Below are 13,407 nucleotides of genomic sequence, written 5' to 3' on the forward strand. Positions count from 1 at the left end.
TTACATTTTTTTTAAATAATTTTGCCACGGAAGACGACGAGTCCAACTTACGACTGAAGCTTCCCACCACCTGCACCATGCCCGTGTAAGAAGTTTTTTTTTTTTTTTTTCCGTCTTAATAAAATAGAGCTTATTTGTTCCCATCACGAGATAAAAAAAAGCCTAAATAAGATCACGCAGATACTAGCCGTGTGATGAAAAGTTTCGTTTGACTCGATCTCCGTTTCCCCCGAATCCCGTTTCCCCGTTCGGCCCATCCCTATTTATATAATCCTCTCGCGGCGTTCTAACCTACTCCTCGTTTCATCCTCCCCCTCCGTTGGCGTGGTACTTTCTTCTCGGCGGAGGGAGAGATTAAGTTCGGGATCTCTTAATTTTTTTTTCCGGAACCTGTGATCGCCTCCGTTCCCGATGGCCGTTGATCTGATGGGCTACTCGAAGATGGACGACCAGATCGCGATCCAGGAGGCGGCCACCGCCGGGCTCCGGAGCATGGAGCACCTCATCTTCCAGATCTCCCACCACAAGTCCCAGCAGCTCGACTGCCGCGAGTTCACCGATCTCACCGTCTCCAAGTTCAAGAAGGTCATCTCCATCCTCAACCGCACCGGCCACGCCCGCTTCCGCCGCGGCCCAACGGCGGCGCCTCCGCCGGCTCCCCAGACCCTGACCCTAGCCCCGATTCCCCTCAAGGCGCAGCCAACCCAGCCGGCGGTGCCGCCTCCGCCTCCCCAGACCCTGACGCTGGACTTCACCAAGCCGAACCCGGGCCCCTGCTCCGTCGTCGTTGGTGGCGGCGAGATCGCCACCAGCCAGTACACCAAGGAGAGCTTCAGCATCTCGACCCCGATTTCTTCGACGAACTCGTCGTTCCTGTCGTCCATCACCGGGGACGGCAGCGTCTCCAACGGCAAGCAGGGATCGTCCCTTCTCCTCCCTCCAGTCGCCCCCTCTGCTGCCATCTCCGCCGGCAAGCCGCCCCTCTCGTCCTCCTACAAGAAGAAGTGCCACGAGCACGCCCACTCCGAACTTGTCTCCGGCAAGTACGCCGTCTCCGGCGGCCGCTGCCACTGCTCCAAGAGAAGGTAACCATAAACCAACCCAGTACTCCGTAGCTTGGGTGCTAGATCGGCGCTTCATAGCAGCCAGCCTAACTAAGCTCTCCTATGATTTCTCTTTCTTTTTTTTTCGCTGAATTAATGTTTAATAATAAATGCAGAAAATCTCGAGTGAAGAAGACGATCAGAGTGCCGGCGATAAGCACGAAGATGGCCGACATCCCTCCTGACGAGTACTCGTGGCGCAAATACGGGCAGAAACCCATCAAGGGCTCCCCTTACCCGCGGTAAGTATCTATCTTCTGCCATTACCGACTGTTTATTCTTGATCAAACGGCCTGTAGTCGATCTAATGGGTCTCTTTCTCTCAGGGGCTACTACAAGTGTAGCAGCCTGAGGGGCTGCCCTGCGAGGAAGCACGTCGAGCGGGCGCCCGACGATCCTTCGATGCTGATCGTAACGTACGAAGGGGAGCACCGCCACACCCAGAACCCTGCATCCGAACCCACCGATTCTCTCTTGTTCGCCTCCTCCCGGGAGATCTGATCCGATCATCATCGAGAGTTTGCTGCGATGCCAGCCGTCCATCCGGTGGTCCTCCTCCTATCTCGTGCTCGAGCTCCATGTTTTTTTTTTTTTTTTCAAAAAATCTTTTTTTTTTTTTTTCCCCCTCTCCGAGGTCAGAACTTTGGAGGAGAGGGTTGATATTATGTAAAAAAAGGCAAGAAATGGGGAAATTTGAAAAGAAAAATTGTGAAAATTTGACCAAAACGAGCGGAGCACTGGAGTAGGGGGCAAGGCTACGGTATCGGAGCCGTTGTCGCGGAGCGCCATTTCCTGAGGCCGATTAGAGAGTGGTTTCGAGTCCGGGTGGCGCCTTCCCTCGTCCGGCGTGCCGGGTGGTGGTCAAAAAGGCGTGGCCATCCGCCAGATGGGGCCCACGAACTATAACCGTCTTTTGGGTGGGAAGCGGTCAACAGAGATGGAGGGGGTGGAGCGAGTGGGAGTGGTGGGCGGTGGGCCCCGCCGTCTCTCTTTTATCTTCGTTGACTGGTGTCAGCTTTCATGGCTTCTGCCGTGAACTGTGAATCATGTGCCGTATTTTTACTAAATTACAATTTGACCCCTCAGCTCTACCCAAATTTCACAGAGATCTGGGGTGAGGACGGCCGGTCACAATAGTAATCGTCGCGATGGGAGGAATCGTCAGAACCGCCAGGAGATTCGAGCTTGCTAGCGTCGCCTTAGGAGGAAGTTTAGGTCGAAAAGGACGAGTGGCCCGTATGATAAGAGAAATTATTGGATGCAACCTACAACCGTTCGATAACTTAACTTATGGATCATTTAATAAAAAATTAATATATCATCTATTATAAAAAAAAATTATTATTATATAAATTTATTAAAATTATAAAAATATATATTTTATATAAAAAATTATAATTTTAATATAAAATATTATAATATCTATGTATTATTTTTTCAAAAAAATATTTTTATTATTTAAAATTTTAAATAAAAAAATAAAATTATAAATATTAAATAAATATTAAATATATGTTGAAAAGCGATCCCTACCTGCAAAGAATTTTCATATCAAACACAGTCCTTTCATCTCCTCGGGCCCACCAGAAGGGCGATGGAGAAGTGGTGGAACACCTGAACCTGCGGCCGGAAACGCCCGTCAGATTGCCAAGAAACACAGCCTAAAATGGCCGGTTGGATAGCCCGAAAACAGCAGAAGAAACAACATCCCAAGCCAGTTATCGACCCATATGCATGTGGATTTGCTTGCAAATGTCCAGAGGGGCATCTATCACGTCTCTCTCAAATTTCCAGCAAAATAGGAAAAAAAAAATTCAAATAGGGGAGGCGAGGAGGGTGATGTTCACTAATAACTACTATTACAAGAAGTTGGGTAGCTTGAGATTTTCATAGATGGGATAAATTGGAGATTTTAAGGGGATAGTTCAATTTTTAATTAACCAGAGAAATATGATTTTTTGAAATGCTTTGTTCCGTTGTAGGTCTTCGATTCCTTTGTTCAACCATCAAGGCATAGAATTTTATGATTGTGCTTGCCTTTTGTTTTTATTAAAGGATTTTAAGTGATAATTACTTATTTAATAACTTATTTGAGATATATTTAGTTATATTTTTTTATTTTTAATTTTTAATTTTTAAAAAATATTTTTTATTTTTTTTAATTTTTTGTTATTAAATAAAAGTAAAAAAATAAAATGTATGTTTGATAACTATGTTGCTATAAAGTAAAAAGCAATGTTTCGGGATGACAGGTGAAGAATCAACAAGGTAGAAGAATTCGGGAAGAGAAGGAGAAGGGGGTGGAGAGATAAAGAGCTTGACGAAGGAACTTTATTTTTTGATTTGACATTTTAGATATGAAAAAAAAAAAATAGAAAAATAAATTTCAAAAATAAAAAATTTTTATTTTTATATAAAATAATTATTTTGATTATTTTAATTTTTATTTTTTATTTTCATGATGTTATCAAATATTATTTTTTTTATTTTTTAAAAATTAAAAAAAATTAATGACTAATCAAATGCACCCTTAATATATGAGGAGGAAATGGTTTAATGACATAGCAATTACTTTCGGGAGAATTGTAACATAGAGTTTCTAGAAAATAATTCACAAACAGAGTTACATCAACGTTGCATTTCGGCAGAAAGATCCAATTTCCACAGCTTGCCTATAAACTCTACACACCTTTGAGAAGATAGCATCCACATAAACTAGGTAAGAAAGGAACGAATGGTTTAAGATTTGGAAATCCAGAATGGAAACTTTATAATATGGAAGGACACTTGGCTGGAGACTATAGAATGGTTGGCTTTATATTAGAATATAGTTGGGTCTACCATCCTCTAGTGACATCTGATTTGACTAATTTGCCATAGTGGGAGACGTTCGTACCCACCTTTCCCTTTCCACGAGCCACCAAATCCAAACCGAGCCAATTGGCTTTGATTTGCTTCCCATTCGAACATGTTGACCTGAAGCTCGGGCTAATCGACTGACAGCACCAGATAGTGTAGAAAAAGTATTATGCTCCCATTGTTCAAGTTTATCCCATATTTTATTATATTCTCATATAATTCAATGTCCCTTTCTTGTATGGAGCCATATATTAATCCTAGTGGATGGAGATTAGCAAATATAATACTCGTAAGGAGATGATAGTGGGATGAGTCAATGCCCACTTTGCATGCTCTTGGGTGGAGCAACAACAAAATATCAACGGGCATCGTATCTCCCTTAATTGATGGGTCTCCATACTGCTATGGCTGTAGATGATCCAATTATTTCCAAATATACTTCTAGATTATCATGTTTCAAGGATAAAATTGGGCCCCAATCAGGTTCTCTATGATGCATGAACTATGCAATTGTTATTATCCACCATCAGAAGATGAACGACCATCACACAACTTGCACTACATGTGATATGGTATGTACTTATGGATCGTCTTGTTTAACAACTATTCATATTTTGATGATGGTTATTGAAAAAAAACCTTAAAATCTAATCAATACGTATCTATTGCCAAATTTTTTAACCCATAATTAGGATTGTTCGGGATTGAGCCTCTGTACTCTGGCCAACTCAGTTAACAATAGGCTCGGGCTTGACCAGAGCTCAAGCCAAGTTTGGCTATAGGTATCCAAGCATGGCTTCTGGGTTGTATGAATATGCTGAATTGCTGATCGTAGAGCAGTGCAATCCGAAGACTTTTAGCCTCTTCTGGTCTCTAAGCCAAACCACAAGATTCTACAACTTGAGCTTAAACAAATTAATAAGCTTGAACGAACAGGCATACACGCCAAGCTCCAGTTGTTAATGGACCGCTTGGCCCATTCATGGCCGTAACTATGTCTTTTAGTGCACTCAACAATCACAAATGGACGCGTAGATAATTTTAAAAAGAAGATTAAAATCACAATAGTTCCCTCGTGCAGGAGAATTTTATACCTACCCGTGGCATAGTCAACTGAGGCAAAAAAAAAAAAGAGAGAAAAATAATAGTTTAGAGAACATAATCTTTGGTTGGGATTGCCTATTTGTCTTCGATTGGGATTCTTTTGACCAGCAGCAAGGTTAACCATGGTTAGAGAAGAGGAAGAGTGCTTGTGCCACGGTGACCTCGAGATGTGGGTGGGCCCAACCGGTCATAACTTGCGACACCATCGCCAGCCAGGCCCTTTGACGTAGGTTATGGCCTCATGGAGAAAGATAGCTCAACCTTAATGTCTACTGGGTCCCAGCGCCCACTACGGTCGAAAGTAGCGACCCTTACCTTGTAGGGCATGGAACACGTCTCATTTATACGTTTCAATGCCGTTGGTTCCGCCTCCGAGAAGGTCCGCTTCTCTTTTAGCCTTTCCTCTTCCTCAGACCAAAAGAGATCGAGATGAAGTTTATTCTTTTTTTTTATTATTATTATTATTATCATCATCATCATCATTATTATTATTAATAGATATTTAATTAAAATATATTAAATTATCAAACATATTAGATTATGAGATATCTGATAATTTTTAAAAATTATTTATCAAAAAAATAATTATGAAAAAAATAATTTTTACTAAATTTGATTGATGAAAAAATTATTCTAAAAAATAATATTGAAAAAAAAATTACTATATTTGGTTGGAGATAAATCTACATAAGAATATAGTCAAATTTATAAGTATAATTTTAAATATATAATAATTTTTAATACTATGATAGTATTGTTATCTTCAATTAATTTTTATGTAATAACTATAATCACATGGTCCTTTGCATAATATTATCTCAATCTTAATTTTTTTATAAAAAAAATTATTAAATAAATTTAAAAAAATATCAAAATAAATTTAATAATTATATATATAATTTTATTAGAGATATTTTTATCAAATTTGGATTACCGTCACTCAGAAATTATCAATACCAATCTTCCATGATATTTATTTTATCTTTTTTCTTTGAAAAATAATCATGGAGCCTGCACTATTTCTTTCTTCTCTTTTTCATATTAAATATGATAATCTGATAAAAAAATTATATTTTCTATATCAGATTATCCCAACCAAATGGTCCCTTGAGGTATTAAGGTGGAACCACATGATAGCACCCAGTTCTTAATTCTAGATTAAGAAGTGAAGGATACCACGGGCCCAACCAACTCATGAAGGCCCACAGAAACACCTGTTACAGACACGGAACAAAATCGTATACCCTGTCCTATCATTGATGTCACCAATTTTGATGCCATAAAAAGAAAAAAAAGAAAAAGAGAACCTTCGTTGCATCATTTGCATGGTTAGTTTAAGCAAATCTAGATCCAGTAATGAAGGCAGTCAGTAGAATAATGGACCTTGGAGACCCTTTGGAGACTTAAATTATGGTGCACGCCCTCCCCCACCCCACCTCCTCCCTTTAAAACGTGCTTTCTGTTTCTTTTGAAGGTTTTATTTCATAAGATCTTGCGCGTTAGATAAAGGGGTTTCCATAATTTGTGTTTCCTTTTACGAAATTTTGGTGCAAATCTTTTTAGGGATGTGATCTTATGCGATACTATCAAAAGTGAGGACTTTCTCTTGATCTATAAATTATTGGTTAAAATCGTTCTATCGTATATGTATGAGATCATCCAATAAAAAATTACCACACGAACGATGATTGACAAAAAATTTATTATTATCTTAGATAAAAATTTTGAATAGAAAAAGATTCAACGTTAATCATGGTTAGCTACCTGATAATTTATGCTATTTTAAATGAGAAAAAAATGATCATTTTCATTGTTCAAGATACATGTGATAGAATAGTTCCAACCAATAATTCCTTCTCATGATGGATCCGCAACACATTTTTTATCCAATAATAAATGAGTCAACCATGGCAGGTTCAAGATTATTAATCTTGATCATTGATTTGATAAATTTTTTTTATAGTGGATACGGCGTTCAACGACATAAGCTAACATGAACTGCTGCAAGGTGGGGGAGAAGACAAACGTAGGGCACATGAACCTTCGGCTGAGCAATAGCGGCCAAAGCATAAAAACTTAAACGTTGACTTGGTGCCTAAAAAGGAAAAAAAAAAAGGTATCCCATGACTTCATTTAACAAAGGCGTGTGTGGCACTGCTTAGAACTTCAAAAAATAAGTCATAAATTATTTATCTCGACGAATGCTGAAGGTCAGGTTACGTGTACAAAATTGAAGAGAGAAGAGAGACATATGGCATTTTCCACGAGTCATTTCCTCGGTGACGTTGAAGCTGGGCTAGAATTGATGCGTTTCTTATTTGGATTTGGACCCACTTTGTTTGGGTAAAAGTCAAAGAAAAAGTTTGCTTGGGCTCTAGATTTTAGAAATCGTAACTTGGAGAGCTATCCTTTCTAGATTAGCGGACCGTTGACCAATTTACGGTAAGAAAAACGTTTCCTTCGGGCTCAAGTCTTGGTCCCGTAAAATGGTAAGCAATAACCTCCTAAATTAGATTCTGACTTCCTGCTTCTTTTTTAGGGGTTTACCGTTTATGTGCATGTGTACATGTGAGAAGATCGATGGAGAATCCCATAAAACTATGTTTTGATTATTTAATGAACAAGAGCTTTAGATTAATTGACGAATTTGGAAAGATACAACAACTTAAAGCTTGCATTATGCATAAATTGTGATTTAGCATTGGGCTATTCAGAAGGATTGGATTTTGGATTTCATTGTCATCCCTATCACTCTTTCAACAATCCCATGCGGTTCAAATTTATGTTCTTAATTATATGCATTGTAAAAGTGGTATATGTAGCAACGAATGTACCCTTCAAAAATTATATATTACTAGCATGGAGAGATGTGAGAAGTTGGTTAATTCCAAGAGGGAAGGCACTATAATTTATTTTACATGGATGTATTTACACATAGTTATATTTTTTTTTATATTGATATAAATAAATAGATGGGAAGATGTAATAATAATTTTGGATCCATATCAACGATTCAGATGAGCGTCACGGTTGTTCAAACTGTTCAAATACTTCTAGAGTTTATCCATTCCTTCTTTTTTTTTTTTTTAGCTTTTTTAACGCATACAAGCAAACGCATGCAGTACTCATCTGAATCATTGATGTACATCCAAGAATTATTATTATGTCCTCTCATTTCTCACATTAAACCACTCCTCTCCCTTAATACACTTTATATATATATATATATATATATATATATATATATATATATATATATATATTATGCAAGGATCTACTAAACAATGAGGTGCAAATCATGATTGATGTCCCAACTCCCAACATCAAATATACAAGTATAAAAGCATTAGATTCCCATATCTAAACCATCTGGTCCTTTCAAAAGGTGGACCGCCACCAGTCGGTCAGTTTAACCCAAAAATTATATCATTCTGTGCGGACAATTTTGGCTTTGCAATTATACCACATTAGGGAACCCTATTCACAGGCTGTCTTTCAGCTTCTATCTTGCCATTTGAATATATGACCGGTTAATCTCTTCAACTTTTTGCGAGTCCCCCATTTTTTTTTTCAATTTTCAAAGAAAGACAACACTAAGTCAACAAAGGTAAGGAGGATCGGAATTTTGTTGACATATCTCTTTTCCAAATCAATCATCTAGAGGCATCAAGATCTCAAGGCGTGGATTCGTTTGACTTGGGTTCTTTAGAAAAAGAACGAAATTTGCTTAAATAAAAAAGGAAGTAGCTAGTTGCCAGCACGAAATTTTTTTATAAATGAAAACAAAACAAGCAAAAAAATATTATGTAATCACTACCAGTTAAGTTTTCATTTTAAAAAGAGAATAGATAGCTTGAGGACCTTGCTCAGAGTGCAAGTCGCACAGATTTGTCTAAAAGATGGAAGTATTATGTTCTTTTAATTAATATTAAGGGGAAGCAATTTGCTTCATCTGTTTCACTCAAAAAAAAAAAAAACATACACACACACAAGCACATATATAGTATACATACAGATAGAGAAAAGAGATGTTAGAGAGATATTATGTAATAACTCAGATTTAAAAAAAAATAATAATAAGAAAGAAGAGAACGGAAGAGGACTCCTGATAGAGTCCGTCTTTCCTCTTTGAATCAGAATGGGATTGGGACTCTAAGAGCCCTAAATCCCATTTATAAATTTCTCTTCTTTATCTTAAGCAAGCTATGAAAACATTAGGCTTTCTCTCTCTTCTGTCTCCCTCTTTTTTTTCGATGGAGTCGTTGATTGCCTTCACCGTGCCCACCGAAAATCAAGACCGCAGATGCCACCGGAACCAAGGTAAGGTCCCAATCCTTCCTTTTCTCTCTCTTGCTCATCTTCTCACAATCCCAGACCTCATCGCCGGCCATCGATTTTGCTGGAAATAAATTCCAAAGAAGATCCCCTGTTTTCTCCATGTTATCTTGTTTTTTTTTCTTCTTTCCGTCACTGGTTGCCGTCGTCGGTCACCAGACTCGATCTCTCGACGTCGTCGGGGACTGCTCCACCGATCGGAGTGGTGGTCAATTGGGGGGGAGGCCCTTAGTTCGAGAACAAGGGGGAGGAAGGACCTCCCCTGTTCCGTGAAGAAGAGAACCACACAAGTCCTCTGCTCCTGTGAAAAGAAAAGAAAAAAGAAAAAGAAAAAGAAAGAAAAAAAAAGAAAAGAAAAAGAGAAAGAGAAAAAGAAAAATAGAAAAAAAAAAAGAAAGAGAGAATTTTTTCTCTCTCCTTTTTCTTCCTCTTTCCTCTCTCCTCTCTCTACCTTCTCTCTCTAGATTCTCTCTCTATTTTCTCTCTCTAGATCTTTCTCTCTTTTTATGAATTTTATCTCTCTAGAATCTTTCTACTCTCTCTCTGACTGCATCACAAACTCTAGGATAAACTTGAGATGAAAATAAGATGATCCGAGATTGCTCCAAAATTCGTACAGTAGATCTGATCTCAGTCTGATCCTATTCGAAATTTATAAATGCTTGATTCATATTAAGTCATCTTGATAGGACCTCTGATGATCTCAACCATGATTGCCTCATCTGAAGGATACAAAGATTTTCTCTCCACTTTCTCTCTCTAGAATTTTCTCTCTCTTCATGGATTTTCTCTCTCTAGAAGTCTTATGGATCAGTGGAGGATCCAGATACTTAGACAAATCCTAATTTTGATTAATCCTAAGAGAGGTCCTAAATTTGTGTTATTAGGATCGATTATCAGATAATTTTTTTTCATATATAATTTTTATATTTGATTAGGGTTATGAAGAAATACGATTGTCTGCATAAGATATCGAGTAGAATATTTTGTTAAAGACATTCATAAATCAAAGAAGAACATTGATTTCTGTGCTTGGGTCAGTCACCGGTAAAGGTAAGAATTCTGTACATGATCACCATTATATATATGCTATTTTACTGTTGGCCTTACATTATTGGTTTTGCATCGTCGGATTTGAGATCGATGAATTTATTATACCTGAGATACTGTTATTTGATTTTGAGCATGAGTATGTTATGTCAATATATATGTATCAGAGATTGATGGCATGATTATATGGATATGATATATCTGAATTGATCCTAATGCAAGACAGAATTGATTTGATGAAATCAACACATAATGATTAAATGAAAAGAAAGAGATATATGGTATGGACTAGCCTTGTCATTTGGAACAGCCCGCCAGGAGCTTATGCCTGGGACAGCCCCCACTGGCTTACAGGTGGATCAGCCGATCAGGAGCTCATGCTTGGGACAGTCCGCCAGGAGCTTATGCCTGGGACAGCCTCTCACGGGCTTTGGTACGTGGGACAGCCGGCCAGGAGCTCATCCTAGGACAGTCTTGAAAGATTTTTTAAGTGGATTCGATCCGGATGATGACTGAGGTATAGTTTTGGATAGTCCAGAACCAGAAAAAAAATGTTAAAAATCATGTGATTATGAAAAGAGAAATGAAAGATAAGGCATGAAACAATTGTTGAGCAAAAGTGTTTCACCTGTTAACATATGATGATGCATCTATTTTGACAAGACAGAAAATTTATGAATGTTTGCATTATTCTGGACATTGAACATGAGATTTTATATTTTACTGATTATCCTTATTTTCAGACTATATTACTATATCAGTATGATATAAAAATTCTTACTGGGCTGTAAAGCTCACACCCCTTCATCTTTCTTTTTCTTCTCAGAGTTACAGGATGACTTAGATTGGCTATGGCTTAGATTTATGGGTGAGCAGAAGGATAAATAAAGTGTCATAGTATCTGATCAGAGAATTGAAAAATTTAAATTGTAATTATACAAGATTTTATGAATTATTACGAAAATTAATTGTTATGGATGTTAAGGTTGTAATGATTTATTTTGGCCTTGCATATTCTTTAGGGCTTGCTCTAAGGAGTGTGCGGCCATCACGTATTCGATCCGGGTGTTGGGTTCGGGGGTGACAGAATGGTATCAGAGCTTAGGATATGATCATTAGGGATTATGATATACATGATAGGATATGATGGAATAATATCAGAGCTTAGATTTAAGATCACTAAGATTATGAAGTGATATCAAAACTTTATGTAAGATCAATAGGATGTGACAGAGTGATATCTGAGCTTAGAGCTTAGGTTATGTTCATTTGGAGACAATGATACAAGTGATTAGGATATGACAGAAGGTTTAAGATCACTAGGGATTGTCATATAAGTGATATCAAAACTTTGGGATTATAATCAATAGAGTATGATTGATAATATCAGAGTTTAAGATTATGATCATTAAGGATGTAATAGAATGATATTATAATTTAGGTTATGATCATTAGAGAATATGATTTAAGTGGTATTTGAGTTTAAGGTTATAATTATTCAGAATTATAATTTTAGTGATATCTGAACTTAGGTTATGATCATGAGGAACATGATAGGTATAAAAGAGAAGATTCAATATTTAGATTTCGAATCAATAGATATTAAGATAAAATTTATGTATAAGTGGCATATGATATCTATAATAGAATTGACGAGTTATATCTTAGATTTCAATTGGTAAGGTTGACCTAAGTATGAAAAGAGTTGACCTTGGAATGAAGTGGGAGGTATTGATAAGTTATGTGGAGTATACTAGAGGATTTTGGAATGTAAAACTTATATGATTGAAGATCATGATATTTTTTTTAATTTCGGTGATAATTGTTTGAGCATTATGAATTTTGGACTTATCAAAGAAAGTTAATTAGGGTATGGTCTAAGAAGAAATTACATCATATGAGAGAGAAATATTTTTGAGCACTAAACCTATAAAAGGTCATATATGAAACTCAATCTTAGATGAAAAATATACTTAAATTTTATTATGAGAATATGAGATACATATTTTGGTGAAATCTTTGGTTACTCAAAATATCATATTCTGAATATGATTCCTTGATCTTTCAAGTTGTATTGAATTTCAAGTCAAAAGTTTACTTTTCTAAGTGGATCAAAAATATTTTGATATTGTTATTAAATTAAAGAAGAAAATTTATTTTGTCAGAGAATGATATACAGGTTATGATGAAATTTTTTTAATAATTCATATTACTATCTTTGGATTAGATTTTTTTTAATTTTTTTATAATTATTGAAGATGGTGAAGTGTATTAATTATTCACGTCAAAGTTTGAATTTTTTTTAAAATTGAACTAAGACATCTTGCTAGTGTTAAATTTTGAATGACTTATACAAGGGACAAGATTTTGTATGGATTTATTGATTAATATTAAGGGTTGTGATGAAGGAACTCTATAAAAAATAATCAAGTTGATTCTACTTAAGGATGTTGACTTGAGTTCTTCTAGTTTGACAAGTTAGAATTTAATTTTTTTTTAAAAAAAATTAATTTAAAAATTATCTAAATGATTGTAAGGTAAATCTAAGGTTAACTTCAATCGATTCTAGACATGTTGGATTCTTGAAGAGTGATGAAACTTATACAATAATTTCAAACATAGAAAGTGGATCAAGATTTAATATGCTATACCCGAAGATAGTAAAGATAAAGAAACTTAAAATTTTGCCATAAGTCTTATATGAAATTTGAAGGTTAGATCTATCCTGGATTGATCTAACATATAAGGATATTTTTATCTTTGATAGACTTATGTAATTTGATAAATTAAGATCAGAAAGTACAGCAAAAGCGTGGTGGATTAAATTGATTTAAAATATTAATCTTTTAAATCAAAAGATATTATGATGAAATATATTAGTTGCAAATAAGGAAGATTTTATTGATAATGAAAGGATGCTATAAATTTTGATCTAATCTGATCATAGCCGGATAAT

General features: G+C 36.4%; 1 protein-coding gene across 1 annotated transcript; it reads left to right on the forward strand.

The window, feature by feature from the left end:
• The first annotated feature begins 291 nt into the window (after positions 1–291).
• LOC105049350 (probable WRKY transcription factor 17) lies at positions 292–1,829 on the forward strand. Its single transcript, XM_010928973.4, has 3 exons — positions 292–1,085; positions 1,220–1,345; positions 1,430–1,829. Exons 1-3 carry the CDS (start codon positions 412–414, stop codon positions 1,602–1,604), a joined length of 975 nt encoding a protein of 324 aa, XP_010927275.1. The 5' UTR covers positions 292–411; the 3' UTR covers positions 1,605–1,829.
• Positions 1,830–13,407: the final 11,578 nt, after the last annotated feature.

Source organism: Elaeis guineensis, chromosome 7 (genome assembly GCF_000442705.2).
Source record: "Elaeis guineensis isolate ETL-2024a chromosome 7, EG11, whole genome shotgun sequence".
NCBI classification, from domain to species: domain Eukaryota; kingdom Viridiplantae; phylum Streptophyta; class Magnoliopsida; order Arecales; family Arecaceae; genus Elaeis; species Elaeis guineensis.